This window comes from Centroberyx gerrardi, chromosome 19 (assembly GCF_048128805.1).
Source record: "Centroberyx gerrardi isolate f3 chromosome 19, fCenGer3.hap1.cur.20231027, whole genome shotgun sequence".
NCBI classification, from domain to species: Eukaryota; Metazoa; Chordata; class Actinopteri; order Beryciformes; family Berycidae; genus Centroberyx; species Centroberyx gerrardi.
In genome coordinates, this window is record NC_136015.1 from 9887244 (window position 1) to 9909355 (window position 22112).

Sequence of the window (22112 nt, forward strand, 5' to 3'; positions counted from 1 at the left end):
ACTTCCCATTCAAGTCAAAAAAAAAAAAAAAAAAAGTCCCCGTAGCCCTTCCCACGACCCCCCCACCCCCTCCCCACCCCCACCAACGGTGCCCTTCATTCTGCTTCAAAACACAAATACAGAATCAGATGACTCTTTAAAGACATCACACATTCAAATGGATCTAATTCTGGATTTATGCTTAGAGGCAACTTCATATCTCTTGTCCCTCTCCAAGCTCTTCAGTGTCCCTTTACTGCAGCTGTGAATCACGTGGACAATCAAAAGATGAAGCAATGTCTTGAATAGTGACTGATTGTCTGCTTTTTTGCAGGCAAATCCTACTTATAAAGAAGCATTCAGGATAACTCAGAACAGGGACGTTTCTGACTTCAAAGCTGGACCCGAAAGATGTTCGGATGACAACATACTGTTTTAGCTTGAACAGCAGAAATGTCCCAATTCTGAGTTGTTTTGAACGTATTATATACGCATGCAGTAACAATGGTGCTATAGTCCCTTGAAGCAGAAAGATGAGCATCAAAGTGAGACAAAAGGAAAGGAAGAGCCACGGCAGCCCAGCACTATCTCAATAGCATTAATGGTCCCTTACCCGTCGTGTTATGGTGAGAACTACCCTAAAAGGCTACCCTAACCAATAAACGCCTTGGTGGAGTAGCCGCCAAAGGGCAAACACCACTTCCTTTCAGAAGTGGACTACATCCTTTCTAACCTTTGTCAAGATTGCAATACAAGTGCTAATGACTGTTAATTAACAGCAACTTCATCAAAACCCTATCCAAATGAACAGCTGAAAACACAGCTTCCCAAATCTCAAAATTCTGAGTTTGTCCTCTCCCCCAAACAATCCCGCTGATTGACCCCACCCCGTCCTAATCGATCTGGTCGAAGTTGAGCACGTGGCCGTCAAAGTGCGTGAGGACGTGCCTCTCGAAGAGGTGCTGCTGGCAGTTGAGGGGGAACTGCTCGGAGCAGACGGGGCAAACCTTCCAGTGGCTTTCCACATGCTGCTCGAAGCTGCGCTGCTCAAAGTGGGGCGGGAAGATCACCTCGCACAGCGGGCAGCGCTTGTGAACGTCGCTACTGGAGAAAGGAAGGGTGGGGGGTAGAGGTGCAGAAGAGAGGAGTGTATTTATAGCAGGGGCAGACTGGGATAAAACAACAGCTGTAGATCTCTGACCCAGACTGGCATCACACAACCAACCCACAGATATCACACGCTTATTCTGTATCCCATCATGTTAAAAGGGGCATTAAGTAGTCTATGACTTTTATCAACATTTATCGGCAACCAGTAGTAATTGCAACAACATTGCTAGACCTTGTCTCCTCCTACACAAGTCTAGTCTCAGCTCCCACCCCTCTTACACATCCCATCCCCTTGAATTACAGTAGGCTGAAATTGACAAAAACAATAAAATCATTTCACAGTAGAAAGGACTAAGCTAACTACTAAGCAGAGATCCAACAGAGACATCTAGTGAAGAGGTAATACATCACAGTGTATAATAGTGTAATAATAGCACTGTTTTTCATTTGCTTTTTTGGCTTGAGAACGAGGCCTTCGTAGCTGAAATGTCTTGCAACGTCCTCTATCATCGAGCAGGTGGAAATGCGTGGGGAGTAGGCGGGAGGAGGAGACTGGGAGTGTTCCAATGGATGGTGAGCTGTTGTTCCAAAACAGAGTATGGGCCAGAAAGTGAGTTTTGAAAGCCAGAAATCTCAGCACCTGGCGAAATAATCGTTGAGCCATTGTACTGATCAACAACCCTATCTACTCCTGCAGATATATTATGGTCATTTTGCGCTACGGGAGAGTAAAAATCTTACTTGTTTCCCCTTTAAGAGCCTGGGGTAAGACTGAGATGTTATAATGTTGCCTTCAAGTGCTCCTCTTTAAGCTCTTACATACTGTAAATATCTAAACGTAAGTAGGCAGGGGGAGAAAAATGAAGTAGTGATGCACTTATGACCAACCAAACAGGCTGTCCTCTTTGCTTGTGTAACCTTGTTTCTTCATCTTTTGTTTGTCTTGATTGTGAAGCACTTTGTAAATTTTGTTTTAGAAAAGTGCTATTGAAATGAAGTTATTATAAAGTCATTATTTTTGGTGTGCATGTGTGTGTGTGTGTGTGTGTGTGTGCATGTGTTACCTGGAGTCAAAGCAGAAGCTGCTCCTGGCTTCATTGCGTCTACTGGACTGATGTTCGCAGGCTGGCTGAGCCCCGTCACCCACCTATGGCACACACAACACAAACACGCACCTTAGGAAAAGGATGACCCACTCACATGCTCACATGCCTGTACACACACACACACACACACACACACTGGCGCATGCTCCCTCCAAAGGTTAACAGCTCTTTAATGCAAAACGGAGGAGGTGGGGTTGAAAGGGTCATGAAACCACTGTACCAGTAAAGAGCAGTGTGTAGGTGTGTGTGTGTGTGTGTGTGCAGGTGTGCAGTACTCTCGCTACAAACTTTTCTATTTAGAGAATAGCATATAGTCAGCTTTCCTCACCAGTCACTGTTCAATTCTCTCCTGAACAACCAAAGAGAATTTGATAGAGACTAACTGATCTTAGATCTGTGCCTATGCTAAATTTCTCCCAATTAGCCTCTCCCAGCCCTCGTTATCGCTGCCTCTCTAGAGCTCTGAGAGAGTGACGCTAATTAGAGCTTTATTTAAATGAGTTCAACGCTTTATCCTTTTTGTGGTAAGGGGAAGACTCAGTTCCCTTTATTCAGCGAGGAAGAGCACTCCAGAGACAGAGAGAGTGGCGAGACAAGAGGAGGATAATCATGATTACAGGAATTCTTTGGCTCCTGCAAACCTGAAGCGGGGGCAGAAAAAGTAATCTGTCATGCATTTATGTTGCTGCAAACTAAGTGCAGAGTTCTACACAAGGAGCTCATGGCTCAGACGTACTGAGATCAAAGAAATTAGATGTGGTGATTGATAAATTTTGGATGCAACTCTCAAGCAGAAAAAACTGGGCAAAAACATTTATTTGAGTTCATGCATGGATTATCTACGCATAAGAAGAATAAATCTGATGCATGCGAAACCTTCATCGCAATGCAGTGCATCTGCAATGGAATAATGATGCGGTAACATTTGAAATGAATTAACTTCCATTGGAGAGTAATGCATTCAATGTGATTTGTAATTAAGTGTGATCCCGGGCTGTGTTTGAACTGTTTCCTTCCATGTGTGTGTGTGTTTGTATGTGCTCACATTGCGTGGCTCATCTGGGGGGTGCTCCAGGCCGTCGGGGGGGCTCATGCTGCGGGAGGGCTGGATGCACACCACCTCTCTTTCCCAGGCTGCTGCCCCAGAACCAGGACTGAGCCCGGGGCTCGGGGGCGTGACAGGGGGCGCACAGGGAGGAGCGCAGGGTGGGGCCTCAGGGGGAGGACGGGACATCTGCTCGGGGGACAGTGCCCCGTCCGCCCCGTCTAGAAAACAGCATGACACGGTACTGTTACTGCACTGACCAAATAAAAATGGCTGATATGCAGACAAATAGTGACACATGGGTGGAAAGGTGAGACAGATAAGACTGATAGATGGAAGAAGGAGCGCAACAGAAGGAGGGAGAAAGATGGAGATCAAACACTGGGTACAGATTTTGAATTCCTCCCACCTCGTGTGGTGTCGGTGGAGTAGGGGTTGCCGTACTGCAGCTCAGCGGGCCTGTGTGGCACCAGGGGTGGAGGGGAGGGGTCCTGGGGGTAGGGCAGGGGGTAGCGCAGCACCACAGGCTGCCGGACCTCAGCGCCCTGAACCCCGGCCTCCTGCTCCCTCTGTCTGGACACATAGCGCTGCAGCTCCTGGGGGAGAGATGGGAGACAACACCCATCCCTGAGCGTCATAGTGGCTCAGTGTGGCTACACTACACATTATGCACTTGAGATGTTCCCTTGTTTCTCTCTCTGATATTTCCAATCATTCAGTAGTGTATGCTGTCCAGGTAAGCAGTAAAAATCTTTGAAATCATACACACAGCAAGAAAACAACCCACATCTTGCATACATGCTGTATATTAACATATTTAATATTCTCATACTTTATTTTTTCCTTTCATATGTTTTTACTTAATATGTTCTACTGTTGTAACTGTCAGTTGTGTTATGTTTAGTACCCTCCATTTGCTCTATTCATACTTAAATCCTACTTTTCCTTTGCTGTATCCTATTTTTTGCTGCTGCAACGACCCAGTTTCCCCACAGGCATTAGTGAGGTTTTGTATCTCTTAATTAAAAAACAGTAATCCATACATTTATGAATTTACCCACTGTGTAAATTTATCATCATTTTCTGTTTGAAGACAGTGGGATTGACAAGGACAGCTGTGAGAAACTCAACACTTTATTGCATCAGCTCCAGAGTCCCAAAAAAATGATGCATTTTCTACTAGTGAAACCACCTGGGAAGTAAGTACTTAAGCTCAGAGTAAAGTTTTCCTTTGCATCGTTACTTCGGCAGAATTGCCCTTTGCGATTATATCTGAAGCAAGAGCATTAGTACCCTACTCATTACTGTAATGGGTGTCAGCCTCTGGCTCCCTCTGCTCTGGCTTGGCTGATAGAGGCTCTCTCCCTCTTTTACCTCCCTCCCTCCCTCCTCTCTCTTTTCCCCTGGCCTCCTCTCTTGATGACTTCATTAGCGCGCTGCTATCAGGTTTAACATTTAAACCAGGGTTGGGGAGGTGAAACAGACACGTTGCATGGCATTTGCACCGCCTAATGGCACTGTACCAATGGGCGAAAGAAGCAGGTATGGGTGTATTAATTAGTGGGAAGTGTGGAGGAGGGAAGGGAAAGCTATAGAAATGAGTTCATACGCTGTACTAAAATGGTGATGAATTAAATGGTATTATATGGACTTATATTGAGCCATGTGATTTCTTCAGTCAGTAGCTCTACGGTGAAATGGAAATTTCCATAATTTACAACCGGAAGACTAAAAATAAAACAATATCTCTAAACATCTGCAATAGTTGAATTCCCATTCATCATGTCAAACTCCTATTCCACTTGTTGATAAAACTGTAGCACTACTTGAACCGTTAGGAATTGATGCAGTAACAGCTCATCTATAGAGGTAATGCCCGCTGAGATGCCATGATGCTATACTAAGCCAGCCAGCCAGCTGAAGCACATATTGTGTGAACTAGGTGCTGTTGCCCTACCTCCTGTAGTTGCTCCTTGTCTCGAAGGGCCTGGGCCAGGTTGCGTTTCAGCTCCGTCACCTCGCTGGCTCGCTCTGCCATCTGTACCTAGAAGCAGGACACACACAGGAAGAAGGAAAAACACACTAACATCAGGGCAGAGTTCATAATAAACTCACAACGGAATTATTGCATCCCTACAATGGAGAGAGCAACACCCATTTCAATACCTAACTTGATCTGAACTAGAGCTAATAAAAGATGGCCACATATTGTGACGTAAGCAAATGTTTGCACAGGCTGTTTTTTGAGAGTTTTGTGCATGTGTATTGTAGAAAGGTGCACAGCAACTCTTTGCCATTGACAGTTCACAGTGTTACCAGGTGCTAATATTAGCTTGCTATGTATTGTTTTCTGATGTCACAACTAATTCCTGACCTGTTAGCATTTTGTTACCCTCAAGTTGCTTTTTGTAATGGTCTTGCAGTTGTCCGACAACAGAAAAAGAAAGACATGTCAATGAAAACACTTGTATTATATTATACGCCTCACTGACACTCAAAATAAGTGCTGACAGACTGCGTTGGAGGTGACGGAAAGTGGGCTTCTTAACATTACTGGCAATGGTGAGAACCCCTTCCCTTATTTCCTCGCATCCGGGTTGGAGCTCCACTCCATTTCTAGCGACTGAAAAAGAGGAGCAGGCACACACACGGGCAAGCAAGTGAGCAAAATATTTGGTTGGTTGAGTTTTATTTAATCTGGAGCTCCTTCAAGTGTGCGGTACTTACTGTAAAATACACAGCTCAAGCCACAGAAACAAGGTCTGTGTCCAGAGTAGACTGAGGGAGCATTGCAGATCGGAGCAGACCAGGGGATGGTAGTAAATCTCTCTCTTTCTAACAGGACTGACCCTGTGGGATAGTTTACATGGCTAGCTGCCTGCTCTCCTCTCATTTCATCCCATTACAAAGACTCCAAATCCCCCCTCTCCCATTGTTTCTCTTTCTGCTTCATGTCTGTCTGTCTATCCCCCTCTTTTCACTCCTAAATTCTCCTCTGTTTGCTTCCCTCACTTTGCCCCTCATTCTCTTTTATCTGTCTTTTTTGTCCTCTCTCTCTCCCTCTACCTCTTTCGGGGATTTACGGCACAGCTTTAGAGGGTTAAGTTCAGGTGAAGGGAGTCTGCAACAGTGAATTTCTGTGCTCCCCCCTCTTCTATCTCTCTCTCTCCATTCCTCTCCCTCCCTCGTTCCCTCCCCTGGGTGGCTGGCGTAAACAGCTGTAAAGCATGGCGTTCTGCGGCTGCCTCTCTCGTCAGTCACCGGGCCATTAAGAGTGGTTCGAGGTCTGGGGCACTTGCCTCAGACCGGAGACTCTATCAAAGACAGGGGAGAGCCTTATTTACAGCACCGATAAACACACACTCACTCGTGGAGATCAAACGCCAGTGGGTACTCTGGCGGACATTCGCACGCAAAAACGTAACAGGCACACGTAGACACAAGCAAGAAAAGCGCAGATGCTCGCATTCTATCTTGCGTGGAATGGATACGCATGTATATGCATGGAGTAACCTGGCTATTGGCCATACTCCGGTTAATGGCTTACTCGGGTTAAGCTGTTAATATGAACCTTTGATACTCTGTGATTCAGTATCCCTGCTGCCATGAATAAACCAATTAACAGAATATTCCTTTCCACAGCATCCGCCAGCAACCCCCTACCTCTTTGACGGAGCAATAGTGCATTACTTCTTTTTTGTCAAGATTATTTTGATAGCATTTCTCCTTTATTAGACAGAGTAGTGTGTAGAGAGGCAGGAAAGATGGGAGAGAGAAAGGGGGGTAGGCCCAATTCAAACCCAGGATGTCACACATGATATGTGTGTGTTGTAGGGCTGCAGCTATCGATTATTTTAGTAATCGAGTATTCTACTGATTATTCCATCGATTAATCGAGTAATCGGATAAGAAATACTTTTGCTTTATTAAAGAGCAATAGTAAATATACAAAAGAGAAAAGCTGTCCGCACGAAGCTGTCCATACGACACTGTGATTTACTGAAAACGAGGTGAAATAATTATTATTATTGATATTTATTACTAGGCCTAAATATCATACAAGTTCATAAGACTGGCTAATGTACATTTATTTACTATGTTGAAGGGTTGCCCTACACCTGCTGACCCTACTCACTGCAATCAAACTAAACTGAATATACCTGCTGTATTGGACTGGTGCATTTTAGGCTCCAGTTGCTACTTACACCACCTGATATTTTGCTTTCTGGGGTATTTTATGCATCACTGTGAGGGGAGTAGGTGTGTGTGTGTGTGTGTGTGTGTGTGTGACTATCATAATAATAACATGAATGAAGCTCAGGCTTTCACAAATTGACTGCAGCATTTTATTTTCTGTGGTTATTTTCTTGAGCAAAACTTAGCTAACTTAGGGACATCATAACTAGCCACCATATTGATTTACGTTCTTAACTAGCCATTACATATAGCCATAATTAACGTGCATTCTTTACTAGCCTTCATCTCATCCCGTTTTAATATTAAGTGCTGACTCCGCCCACCCGGGCCAGTTTCGGCGTACGCCGGTAGCAATTACAAGTGGACCATATCCTACAGTCCCTGCTCTCAGCGGAGGGAGGGAGCTACGCTGTGTGTGGGAAGCGCTGTGACCGTCAGACCTCTCTGGATTAGACAAGCAAGTAGAGAAAACCGGCATCAGCCGAACCAATTTATTGCCAAATGCTTTGGGATTCAACACATTAACATTGCTTCCCATGGTCAGAAAAAGTCGGCAGATTTGTCGCTAGTCGCTTTTGAGAAATAAAGTCGCCAGGGGGGTCTGAAAAGTCGCTAAGTCTAGCGAGAAAGTCGCCAAGTTGGCAACACTGGATCCGAAACTTTGGACACTTTCTGTCGTTTTCTCTGGCCTGTCTCTTCTCTTCGCCCCTCGCTATTTTCTCTTTCTCCAGCGCGTTGTGCAACAGTAATAATCATCCGTGCGAAACACTGAGTGTGTATATAGTTATATGGATTAAACGAAGCTTCGATGCAAAGAATTTGCATCGATGATTTTTAGTAATCGAGTTACTCGAGTTTTTCGAGGAATCGTTTCAGCCCTAGTGTGTTGTATATGTGTGTTTGTTTTAACCAATATTTATCCAGGGAAGGGTTTTGCTGAGCACACGAGGGTTTAAGTGCCTTGTTTAAGGGAAAAAAGAACATCACTATCTTCAGTCTTTATATGAAAAATCTGTGCTCAGGGAGGCACAGAAGATTCTGAATGACCCAACACACATCCTGAACCCAGAATTCGAGGTGTTGCCCTCAGGCCGACGGTTCAGGATGCCAAATTGCAGACTGAACCGGTACAAGAATTCATTTATTCCGTCCTCCATCAAGATATTAAATAGCAACAAGTAGGAGTACTATATTATTTTATTATTTTAAAGAACCACTGGTTGATTATACCTGGTTTTAATATTTGAAACTATTGTCTTTTTTATTACCTTTTATTATTTTAAAGAACTACTGTCTCACACTCAACATGTGAATTGAAGCACATTTTGCATGAGTTTGTATGTATGATCTATGTACTTGCGTGCATGTGCATTGTGATGTTGTTGACAAATGTGTTGTGTGATGCAGTGGCTTGGAGCCCAAGACAAGTTTCCCTGCGGGACAATAAAGTATATCTTATCTTATTTTATCTTATCTTGCTCAAGGGCAAGTTCAACAGTAGTTGTAGACAAATTAATTCTTCATTTTCCCAGCCCCAGTCTGGGGATTTGACCAGACATCCTTACAGTTACATGCCCAGTTCCTTTAGGCTACCTTGTGTGTGTGTGTGTGTGTGTGTGTGTGTGTGTGTACTTACTCTGAAGCGCTCCTCCTCATTGGCCAGCCGCTGTTTGAGTGTCTCATTGATGGCGCACTGCTCCTTCCACTTCTGCTCCATCATCGCCAGCTCCTCCTCCACCGAAAGAGTCTGCTCCTTCTCTACCTCACCCACGCTCCTCCCCTCTGCCTCCCCCAGCACCGCCACCTCCACCTCCAGCTCCACCTCCAGCTCCAGCTCCAGCTCCAGCTCCACTCCATCCCTTGCTTCCTCGGCCTCCCCCTCCCTTCCCGTCTCGTCGTTCTCCTCGGCACTCCGCCTCTCGTTCTCCACCTCCACCCAGCTCGCCATCCTCAGGCTCTCCTCCGGCAGGCTCTCCCGCTTCTCCTCTTTTTCAACGTTTAGTTCTTTCTCTCTGTCTTCTCCTTGGCTCACTTCTCTCTCCGCCTCCCCCTGGGCCTTCTCCTTCCTCGTTTCCTCTCCCTGTCTCTTCCCCTCTGCCTCCTCCTCTTCCTCCTCTTCCTCCTCCTCCTCATCTTCCTCATCCTCCTCATCCTCTGTGCCGGTGTGTGTGTCAGTGTGTGTGGGTTCCCTGTTGTTGAGTTCTGGGGTGATTGTCATTTCAGCGGCTTCTTGTAGGACTGCGGTAACAATATTCACTGTAAACACACACAGGTTAGAGTAATTATAGAAAAGTACATAGCAGCACATCCACTGGTTTGATCCAGGTTTTAGCATTTACTACTAGAACTATTCCTATTTGGATACTTTACTGTGATCACAACACCAATTCCATCATTTTACATTTTCGATAGTTGTGGTGATAAATTGTTGTGTGGGCTGTTGTGACCCAACAGTGTTGAGTGAGTTCAGGGAAAAAACACTGGTATGACGGGAAATGAGACTCAAACATCTGAGAACGCAGAATAGATCTGAACTTGTATTATGGAATTTGTAGGCACAAAAAATAGCTGGAAAAATCCTTGCATTGTTAGATATCATCAATATCTGATGTTCAGTGCATTCTACTACCAGTTCCACTTTTTTGGTGTACCCACTTTCCCTCAACCTGCTTCATCTACTTCTACTTTAGTTAGTGATTTCCTACATTTCCCACAATGACTCTTGTCTATGTGTGTGTGTGTGTGTATATATGTATATATGTATGTATGTGTGTGTGTGTGCGTGTGTGTGTGTGTACCTGTTGTGGGTGACTCTGGACTAGGTGGCTCCTGTGTCGTCTCGGTAGCTGCATTTCTCTTTGGCTCCTGCAAACACACACACAACAAAAGCAACAATGTACCAGCAAGTCCTAGTCAGATTGATATATATCAAATCAAATTCCTATAGTAATAGTTTAAGTTTAAACCTATCCATATGTAATATTATTATTTTTCAGCCCTGTCTTTTCATATGAGTTTTTCTTTATGATTGCTTACCCCCTGTGCCTCGTTGAGTTTGGCCACCTGCCTGCGGAGGCGCTGGCACTCCCTGTACTTCTCCTTATAGTGCTCGGCGGCCATGTGGAGACGCAGCTTCAGCTCCTCCACCTCCCTCTGAAGCTCGGCCTCAGCCTCTGACACCACCACCATGCTGGGCACTGCCTCCGTGCACGTCCCCACACCCTGCAGCAGCACGGGAGAAAAAGGATGTGTCATTTTTTACATTTTTATCTGTGTCAATGTGTGAAAGTGTGAAAATGCCCTGTGGAAATCACCATCTTTTCTGTTCCGGTGTTCCCCCAAACCTGGCCTAACACAGCACAGAAGGTGACAGCAGACGTGACAGAAATTAAGGGGGTTAGACACTCACCACTTCCTTCTGCGCAGCACTCCTCATGCGGTCTAGTTGGCTCTCCATGCGCTGGCACTCGGCCTGAGCGTCGGCCAGGCTGGCACGGAGCTTGTCGGCCTCCAGGCGGGCGCGGTACAGCTCGGTCATGGTGTGGTCACGGGCGCTGGCCGAGTCACGGAGCTCCGAGGCCAGCAGGGAGGCCTGCTGCCGGGACGCCTGCAGCTGCTCCTCGGCCTGACGGAGCTGCTCACGCACACGGGCCAGCTCCACCTAAAGAGACATATACATAGGTTCATATATTTAGCTATACATACACACACACAGTCAGGTATGCATGTACTGTATGTAGAAGCTCGCACACACAGGATAATGGACACACAATTTATCACACATATTTACATTTTAGCCTTTTAGATGACGCTGTTATCTAGAGCGACTTACAAGTGTTACAGTAGAATACGCTTTGATTCCTTGATCATCAACATTACAAGCAACCGATTATAAGGGGGAAACTACTCCCTCCTCCTCCTACCTTGTCGGCCTTGTGTGCTAGCAGCTCTTTCTCCAGGCTGTCCCGCTGGGCCACACAGGCCCTGAGCCGGTCCAGCTCCTCCTGGAACTGGGCGATGGTCACCTCCCGGTTCAGCTCCACCGCCTTCAGCATCTGCAGCTCTGCGCTCAACTTGGTGTTCTCCAGCTCGGTGCTGCGCAGGTGGGCCTACGCATGTGACACACACACACACAGAAACAGAAACATTCACAGGTCAGCAAGTAGATGGTAGACGTTAACACGTCCCTTGTGATTTATCCTAAAACCTGCAACCTTTTGCTATTGAGAGCTTTCTCCCACCTTGTAGAGGTCTCTCTCATCCTTCTCGTTCTTCAGCTGGCTCTCCAGGGTGTCTCTCTCTGCCGTCAGCTTCTTCAGACGGTCACGCAGACTGAGACACAAATGACGATGGTCAGTTTTACAAGGCTCTAATCCTCAAACCAGTCCAACTTAGGTATCACAGTACACAGATTCTCAAACTCTTTCATGCAAAAAGTCACCCCTAGACAGAACCACTCTTGTAAGTCAGCAGTAGAGAATGTCCTCTTAGTTCCTGTTTAGTATTGCTCAACAGGTCTTACTACTGGTATGTGTGTGTGCAGGGGTTGAAATTACCACCTGGCAAGCGCCAATTGCCGGTAAAATTAGGGTCATCTGCAAAACTGGCCAGTTATTTTTGGAGAAGATAACATTTGAATACCTTGGTAATATCCAGGCTCTGTCTCAAACCCAAGGAAGCTTCCAATTTAGGTAGCATTTCTAGGTAGGAAGTCGATATTTTCAAGTTGCACTATCTCATTTGGGTAGGATACATAGAAAGCATCCTTGTTTTGGTCAATTTTGAAGGAAGCGCACATTGGTTCCTCAGAGGGGAGTAGGACATCCCACAACACCTGGGCAGGTTTTTTTTTTTCAGTTTACCAGCCTTTGGCAGGTGAGCCAAAAAGTTAATTTCAGACACTGTGTGTGTGTTTGTGTGTGTGTGTGTGTGAGCGTACGTACATGCATACATACAGGTTATTACAGAGATGAAGATGTTGAGGGGGCAGGAGGCAGGGAGGAAGCCCCCTTAAAACATAGTTATTTAAACAATCATATCCTGGTGGAAGTGGATGGGTTTGGATGATTGATGCTAGTGTGTAAGCATGCACCACTCACCAATCCAGCTCAGTCTCTTTCTGCAGGCCTCTCTGGGTGACTCCAAGCAGGTCCTCCTCCAGCTGGCGCACCCGGTCCGTGGCCTCCGTCAGCCTCCTCCTCACCTCCTCCCTCTCCTCTGACAGGCCCTGCGATGAGCGCAGCAGCTCCTATGGGACGGAAAAAAGGCTGTGGGTTAGACTGACAGGCGCTACAGCCAATCACAGCAGCTGGACTGAAGTGCTGAACTTCAGGAAGTCAGGAGCTTATGCAATACCCATGATCAATCACAGATGAAAATATTTCACACGAGGCATGACAGCCACATCCATCAATCACGCATCTTCAATTACAAATGATGACAAATGTGGACCGAGTGATGGGCACCGATACTGTCAAAAAGTTAGACAGTAAACGATAAATAAATAAGTCAAAATTTGTAAATTATGAATAAATTACAGTTGAAAAAATAATTTCTTCTCATACAATAAAAAGAATTTCGCATGTGAATCTATTAAGAATTGCAGTAGCATAAATTGTGTGACCAATCAAGTGTCCAACTGCAATACACACTGTATGATTGGAGTCTTACTTCTAGGCCTGTGTCTACTGAGAGAGAATTCCTTGAGCAAATTCCTTGTATGGTACAAAAGATTATATAAGGTCTGTTTTCTCTGTGGTTTGCCTGGTGAGTGATATACCTTGTTTGAACTTGCTGCTAATCAGCAGTGGAGGACATTAAATCACCCACAGCTAATATTGGTTGTGACAGAACAACATGCCTACACATACACCCTCCCATCTGTTTGTAGTGCATGCACACACGCGCACACACACGCACGCACACGCACACACACACATACACATTCAAGGACATATGCAGACAGACAAATAGCATACCCACCAGACCAAAACATACATAGTACACAATATATCAAACTGGATGTCTCTCTCTCACACACACACACACACATGCACACACCAATGCATACACAGCCTGGCCTCCCTCTGGGCTTGGCTCTGCGTAGATGACTGTATGATTTTTACGGCTGGCGTTTGGGAAGCACTTTAGCAGTGCATAAAGACCTTATAAAAAGTGTAGTCGTAAAATTAGCAGCCGCAAAATATGTACTTATGTTTTCATGTTAAACTCAAAGGATATTTTCATCAGCGTGGCATGAGCTCATGTACCTAAATGCTCTCCACATAAGAGTATGCTCGCACATACACATACACACACACACACACACATGCACACACACAAGTCGTATATCTACAGATGGACATGCCTGTTGAATGAAAAGCAGCACGTTAATAACAGTGTGCGTGTGTGTGTGTGTTACAACGTAATTTATGGCGATTTTGTCCTTCGTAAAAAGAGCAGAGGACTAACTCAAAGCAGCCTGTTCATACTTTGGGTCTAGACCAGAGAGTTGCACTAGGGGGCGATAAGAGACTAGATTCACAATCAGAGAACTCCTGGCAGGTTTCACTGCTCACCTCTCCCTCTCTGCCACCCCCTGTCTCACATGGAGTTTCACCAAGTTGACTGTTTTTAGGTATGTGTGTGTAAATGTGCTGCTTATCAAATGGGCAACTCATAAAATACCCAAATCTGAAGTCTGACTCATCCTCAGGAATGGCGCTTATGGAATCAAAAAGGAGAGAGGGAGTGGAGAAGGAAGATACTAGATAGGAATGAATATGTCAAAGAAATAAATAAAGAGAGAAAGAAAGAGGGAGAGAGAGAGAGAGAAAATAGGCAGTGAGAAAGTAGTGGCCACTGAATCGCGTGACTGAGTGGTGTTTGTCCCTGAAGCTGGGCAGGGCTCTTTTTTCAGTCAGGCGGTTTTGCGGACTACCCTCCTCTCATTCCACACACAGACTAAAAGGGTTTGCAAGCGGGTGGCATAATGAGTGTGTTTGTGTTTGTGTGTGTGTGTGTGAATGCACATTAGAGGGGCCCTGTGGTGTTGAACCTGAATGTGAGTGTGAGAGTGAAGGGGAGGCAGTTTTTGTGTGTGTGTGTGTGTGTGTGTGTGTGTGTGTGTGCGCGTGGGTTTGACGTCATGTTTGTTCACTCTGTGGTTGCGATGGCATCGTCCCTGACGCCAGATGCCCAAGAAACTGCATCCCAATTCCGTTCTGGCCCACTGAGTCAGGTCGTTAAAGAGGGAGAGAAAGACTGGCACACACACACACACACACACACACACACACACACACACACACACACACACAGACACACACACACACACTCTTTGTGTCTCTCAAACATGGACACAGATTATTCATAAATTCAGCCCTTTGATGTTTTTAGACCTGTGATCAGTGGTGAGGAACCGGCTCCGCACACACACGAGCAAACAGAGTCTGTCCGTCTAGGTACACACACACCCCCAAACATGCACATACACCCACACACTTACATACAAATACATACTCACACACACACACACACACACCCTCAATCTTCTCTTTACCTCCCTGCTAACGTGTGCTTAGAGAAGGCAGCGGGTCTCTCCATCTTTCTCCATGCCTCCCTACCTCCTTCCCTCCATCTCTCTCCATCTTTCCCTCCCTCCCTCCCTCTATTAACCTGGTTGTGTGTCCGCAGCAGGCAGCACGTCTCTCTTTCCTGCTCCCGCTCCCTGGCCAGCCGTTTCTGCTCCTCCTGCAGCTGCTGTTTCTCCTCCTGCAGGAGGCGCATGGCCTTCAGCAGCTCCCTGCGCTCCTGCTGCGCCTCCTCCACGCGCTGCCAGGCAGGAGGGGAAGAAAGGGGAGGGAGAAAAGGGGTGAATGGTATCTGCTCCTTGGGGCTTTTGGTAATCAGATGAACAGTGTACAGCCAAAAAGTCCTTGACCAGCCGCTTGATGTAATAACAACAAAGCAACAGTAAACATGTCATCTGTCTGGTCCACCAGTAACAAATATGTTACCTTGTTTTGTGGTTGTAGCGCCCACCTTGGGTCAGTGTAATTTTGAAAACACCGGAACCAGCGGTGAATCGCATCTTTTGCCCAAGTTTTGTCAAAATCCAATCAGTGATGTTTGAGATTTTGAGATATTGTGAAAGAAGACATGGACAAACAAAATAACAATGTAGCACCTCCCTTGGGCTAATCAGTGAAAATGCTAGGAAGCAGTGGTGAGATGCATCATTCCCCAAGTCACAATTCAATCAGTGGTGTCTTTATTGATCCCCCAAGGGAAATTTTTCCCCTTCACAGGGAGGGCAAAGGTCAAGGTCGGCTACACAACAGCAAGAAAGAAAGAAAGAAATATCTGCACCCCGGATGTGTGTGTGTGTGTGTGTGTGTGTGTGTGTTCCCTCCCTACCTCCAGCAGGCCAGTCTTGGTGGTGACGACAAGTATGTCTGAGTTGCTGTCATCCTCGGTAACAGTCAGCAGCTCTTCGGTGGGCGTGGCCGACCTGAACAGGAAGGGCGTGCTGGCGCCTCTGATGTCACCGGTGTGCGTGACGTAACAGAACTGGTAGAACTCTCCATCGGATTTAGGAACATAGTAGCCTACAGGGCAAAGAGACAGGAATGTGTGTGAGAGGTGTGTGTTAAGGCATGCTATGTGTGTTATTCATCTTATTTGACCTTTATTTAACCAGGTAGTCCCACTGAGATTAAGAATCTGTTTTCAAAGGAGACCAGGCCAACAGAGCAGGATCAAGACTAACATAAAAGTTGCAGACAAGCAACTACAGTAATGTACAAAAGCAAAACACAATCAAAATCACATGACAGGCAAAGTCAAAATTTGCTAATTAAGTACTCAAAACAGCAAGTCCAACAGCAAACAAGCAGGCTAAGGAGCCAAACAGCCACAGTCCCTTTATAATCAGTTAGAGAAACCAGCTTTCAGTGTTAAATCACTTTCAGTGACAAAGAGGGAGCAAAATACATGAAAACACTTCTGCTTAATTCTATTCCAAGCTATACCTGAATGTATTTTATTTGTAGAAATGTGTGGGCAAGTCATATCAGTATTCAAATTTATCAAACTCATACAAGTACGCACAAGTTTAGCAATGCAGTGCACACAGCAGTATAACTCAGTGTTTCTCTTAGAATACTTGAGAACCTGGTTTGCCACTTGTAGACTACTTCCCAAGATCTGTTCGAGAATCTGCTCCAATTACTTTTTTCTTTTTTCTTGGATACTTACATCTTGATATATAGATTCATAGCACCATAATTCCCCTGTAGTTAAAATAAAGCCAGATGACAAATTTTCATTTTTCTTTTAATCTTTCCATTTTTCAAGCGATTAGGTCACTTAAAGGGGCTAAAAACACAACAATTGATGCAAAAATACACAATATCTACAAACATAGTACTTCACAATGGAGAGAAGATACCACAGATCATGAGAAATGGTGAACTCTGCCCAAGAATATAATTCATGAGAACAGTAGCAGCAGGTGAATTTATTGGAGTCATACTCATATTTCAAGTGGTGACTCATCATTTATATATGCTATCATTTGTTCATTTCAAACAGCCCAGAGCTCCACTCTGAGGTCTAAATGGAACATATTAAACGCGTGTTGGGTCTGGTTCTGTGGGACGGAGAAGTGAGTACAGTGTATCCGGCAGCCAACCGGTTTTACTGACTACTGACACACCACAGCGTGCTCTCATATTTTCACTGTGTAATATCTGACCATTTCAGACCCAGTAAAACCAGTTTGCAGGCCCTCAATGTGGGTCTGTGTATGTGTGTGGTATGAGAGGTGCTCAGGTCCCAGGCCGCGGTTTGCGGTTGTGTTCCCTTAATAAAATAAAAGCACTGGTTTTTATATGCACCGTTAAATGGAGGAGTTACCTTGGAATACCCTGGGTCTGTGCATAGTGGTTTACATAGTCTGTGTGTGTGTGTGTGTGTGTGTGTGTGTGTGTGTGTTTTGTACCTTGGAACACCACAGTCCTGTGCACAGTGCTTCCTGGTTCGTAGTTCTCAGGCATGGGAGACCAGAGGAAGGTGTAATAATCTCTGGCCGTGCTCCAACCCACCTAAGGACACATTGCAAACAACAACAGAGATGTTCATCCGCAACAACATATAGTACCAACAACTGGGCTGTGTAAAGAACAAAACATAATGTTGAAAAATCAAACATATGTTGCACAGGCTTATCATAAATGTTTAGCAGACTGATGACATGTGTAGAGCATTAATGTTTCCACCAAGTCATCATATAGCTTTTAAGGGAGGCATGTATAACGGATATTTTCTACGACATAGGAACTTAATGGAGCATGCTGGAGGATTATAGACAGTGTTCAAGGCAAGAATGGAAACATTTAAGACCCTGCATGCCCTCCTTCCTCTATCCACCCCCCCCATTCCTCCACACACCACCTCCTCCTCCTCTCTCCTTCCCCTCAGTTCCTGCCCCTTTTGGGCTCACAAAGAGGGGCGGTGGAGGTGTGACATTGGGGGGGGTTGTGTATGTGGGTTTGTGTGCGCGTGCATGTGCACACACATGCGCAGACTCATGAGACGGTAGAGAACAACCCATGTGGAAAAGAGAAGGGGGAAAAAAAAGAAGAACTGAGGAAGAAAAGGTGAAAATTTTACACAAAATGGCAAGGGAGATGTAATTATATGAATTTCATGTGTTGTTAAGTGACAGATGATGAAAGGGAGTTGTGAACATCATAACTCTGGCCCTGCGTCGTAAAGCTGTCGCGCACAATCACGCACTCTCTCTGTCTGGGCTGCTCACACGCATGCAAACACACACACATACACACACCTCATTTCAACTCACATGTGCGATACATGCATGTGACATTACATAACTGCATTTAAGCCATGGATATCTCAACCACCTGTGGGACTATGGGACCTTTCTCCATTTTAGAAAATGGGAAAAAGCTGGCACCAACGAAAGTTTCTCATTGGGACAGCTATAATCCCCTATAATATAGTCATCATTTTATATTACATTTTAGGCAGTTACTTACAAGAAGTCAACTTACAGCACTGTACCATATGTTGAAAGGCTGGAAACACCGGAACAAATTATTTTTGTTTTAATTGAATGAATCCTTTATTTTCAATACGTAAATAATGTAATTATTTCTTCACAAGATTCACATAAAACCAATTATGAGATTAAATGAATTCAAGTGAAAACAAAATGTATGAGAAAAAGATAAGTGCCAATTCCTGACTAAGCATTTGGAAGCTTTAACTATGACAACAGTAAATCAAGCCAGCTATTCAAAACACTTGTCAAAGTTTCAGGCTGATAATACAGTTGCATGACGCTATAATTGTAGTGTTTCGCTTATCAGCCCATTACACTGAGTATAATACTATTCCAAACTAATGGTAATTGTCAACATCGAAACTTGGGCCAAGAACATTCTTTCCACCTGAAAAGTATCTCAGTATGAGGCTAGGGTGTGATGGCTCAAACTGCAGCCAAGTTTGCGTGTGTGCTCACGTGTGTGTGTTTTTGAGTGTACAGACATAAATAATTTGCAAATTGCAGAGTGAAGTTGACTGACACTTGGTTAGGTATGGTGAGGCGTTCCAACACGGGAGTGATGTTATAAAATAATCACAGGCGAAGCAGCTATCAATCATTCTGCCAAGCTGTGAGGGAACAGTACGATGACATGCTAATTATACACTTACACAACGGGTTTCTCCCTGCCGACCCAACAAACATGCCACAACCAATAACCTCCAAGGGGCTTTTTGGGTTGCGTGTGTGTGTGTGCGTGTGTGTGTGTGTGTGTGTCTCTGACAACATCAGACTCAAACCTAAACCTAAACCTTTCACTGGACAAACAAAGAAACTACCAAATATTTTCTGTTCAATTTATCGTATTGATGCGTCTGAAATTCAGCTTACATGCTGGAAAATGTAAAGGACATGTTTGGTTAGAGTGTACACTGTCAGTGTTTACAGTGTACACATTGTTAGTGAGTACAGTTTGAGTGTACAGCCGTCTAGGCATACACAAGTGGTTACACCAGGATCCTTATAAATTGTACTATGGACAGTTTACGCCACTAGGGGGTGTCTGTGTACAACTCAACTGGTGCCTGTCTGTGAGGTCTGAGTCATCATTGTAGCAAGTCTGCTTTCTTGCTCAGTCTCTCTGTCTAAAACAGGTAACGCCTATAGATGTAAAAGGTTAGAGGGAGAAAATGCTCTCTCCCTGAGTCATCTCTGTGCAAAATTTATGCTTCTGGGAGGCCTACACAGAGAGAGTCATCAACAGTGGGAATATCAAATCTCATCATTCTCTTTTACTAATCCACCAACCAAGTTCATTTCTAGAATAGAGCTTCCAAACAATGCTACCTACAAACAAACTTGCCAGCCACAACAAAGACTTATCGGTATTTGGCTGGTGGCTGAAGTAAATTTCCCACCCGCTTGCATAAAAAACAAATTATTATGAGCTGAATGGGTTTGTTGTAATTAAAAAAAAACAAATCTCACTTAACCTCCAACTCAGCTCTTTAATTGCAAAGATCCTGCCACCTCCGGCAGATGAAATGCTTAAATTTCTCTCTGAACACACAAAAAGACAGACACACGTACGTCAAAAGGATTAAAGAAGCACAGTCTGCTTGTTCCCTGACATGAAGCGCTAACCATCAAACAGGTTTCATTAGCGTGGATTACAACAATTACATTTTCCAATCGACTTTTTCCAAATAAACCCAGCATCTTTATTCCTTTTTAATTGAGCTGGTGGATTTGAAGTCAGTTCTTAAACGACGATAAAATGTTTGTCTTTTGACTTTACGAGACATTAAGTTTCCTCATTCACATTTCCTGTTAATTACGTGTGAGATTTGATGGCCTTGATAAAAGAGTGGAACGAAGGGAAGGGAAGGGGGGGTAGTAGGAAAGGAGAAGAAGAGAAAGATGGAAAGAGAGAGAGAGGGGAATGAACAAGAGAACACAGGGGGGAGGACAAGGTCTTAATAAGAATCAGAGCGGTTCATAAAGAGCACCAAATGTTTGCCCCCCAGCGAGGCCAGCCCACCCCGTACACTCTTCCTCTTTCTGCATGCAGAGCAACCACACCAAAGCTTGCGCTGAGGTTTTAGGCACAGAGTGAAGAGCCAAGCCGTTAGCGTCGAGGCGGATGTATGGTTTACATGTGTTAATGTGCCAACTGCCAAACTATGGCCTATTAAGAAAAACCTGACACACACTCCTTTATGTAAAGGGTTGGGGAAATTTCCAAGCTCTCAATATCTGTATGTTTTAGATCTTAAAGTCACAGGTGAGGTAGTGAACTGTAATGGTTTAGATGAGTAAATGTTTGGTCCTTAATTGATTAATACTAATCTATTATACAGGTAATGTAGGTGTGGTGCATGTGATGTACCTTGAAGATGCCCACCCAGTCTTTGGGGTGGGGAGTAATGTACGGGGTCAGGGTGTAGCGACACTCCAGTGGTGCCTGGGGCAGGAAACTCTTCCCTACATTCTGGAAGATGACGTGGGCGAAGTTAGACGTTTCCATAATGCTGACGCCCGGCGACGAGTCCACCACCTGGAATGATGACATCATATCCTGTTGGTCACTTCATTTGTCTGGAAGGGAAAAACCAGCAGAGGATAGAAAAGATGAGTATTACAGAGGAAGAGAGGCAAGGAAAGGTCAACTCTTTCTTTTAGTCACACACAACCAAAAATCTAATCTGGAAACAAACTAGGGTGGGCTTCCGGCCGGAGGGTCACTGGTTCGAATCCCAAGACCAGCTAGGAAAATATGGGTGGGGAAAGTGAATCGCCCTCCTTCAGTAACTACTGTCGGAGTGCCTTTGAGCAAGGCATTTAACTTTCAACTGTTCCAGTGGAGCTGCTCAGTGGCAAACAGTTGAAAGGCTGTGGTTGTCCTGGGCAGTTCCCAGGTGTGAATGTGTGTGTGAATGTGATGCAGGGCGGTACTGAAAAAGAAGATGATGCTCATTCATCTTTCCCTGGATGAGAATAAGCTTGAAAAAACAAACTGCTTTGCACTTTTTTTCCCCCATGTCATCCAATATTGGCCTCCTGACCTAAGAGCATACAATGAATGTGAGTGAATTAGCCAGCTATTACTGCTATTACCAGCTATTACTGCTGCTCAATTCAACTAACTAGCTTACAATAACATAACATCATATGTAATAGTCTACTACAGCCACAGTGACAACTCCCTGTAATGACCTATTTCCTTGAATGCAGTCTAAAACACTTGCTAAATGTATCGCAAAGTACCGTTCAGCCCTGCCATTTCAAACTAGCCGAGTTAAGAAGAAGATAATCTTATTTGCGCTGGCTAGTTAGCTAACATTAGCTTGTGAGCAGGCCATGTCATGTCATGTCACTAGCTAAACATTAGCCGGACAGTTAGCTGGCTGACTCACAAGACGACAGTTATGAGATCTATTTAGCTTAAAACTGAAACAGTACCCCTTTTGATATGAATTCCACTTGCAAAAAAGATGCAATTTCTGCCGGGCAGGCCGTTGTTTTTGCCACTGTCCCCGTTGTTGTCAATGCGCTGACAGTGCTGCGTCTCTTCCTGAAAGAGCAAATGATGCTGTCACTTCCG

The 22112-nt window shown here is 44.9% G+C and overlaps 1 protein-coding gene across 1 annotated transcript; it reads right to left on the reverse strand.

Annotated features, from left to right (window-relative positions):
- Window positions 1-95: 95 nt before the first annotated feature.
- Window positions 96-22077, reverse strand: tax1bp1a (Tax1 (human T-cell leukemia virus type I) binding protein 1a). Its single transcript, XM_078290241.1, has 18 exons — window positions 21971-22077; window positions 20898-21106; window positions 17441-17543; window positions 15856-16046; window positions 15115-15270; window positions 12537-12685; window positions 11679-11769; window positions 11361-11546; window positions 10847-11098; window positions 10474-10659; window positions 10236-10302; window positions 9236-9693; window positions 9074-9193; window positions 5198-5284; window positions 3650-3836; window positions 3241-3461; window positions 2154-2236; window positions 96-1083 (listed from the first exon to the last, which is right to left on the reverse strand). The coding sequence occupies exons 2-18, from the start codon at window positions 21081-21083 to the stop codon at window positions 873-875; spliced, it is 2934 nt and encodes a 977-aa protein (XP_078146367.1). The 5' UTR covers window positions 21084-21106; window positions 21971-22077; the 3' UTR covers window positions 96-872.
- Window positions 22078-22112: the final 35 nt, after the last annotated feature.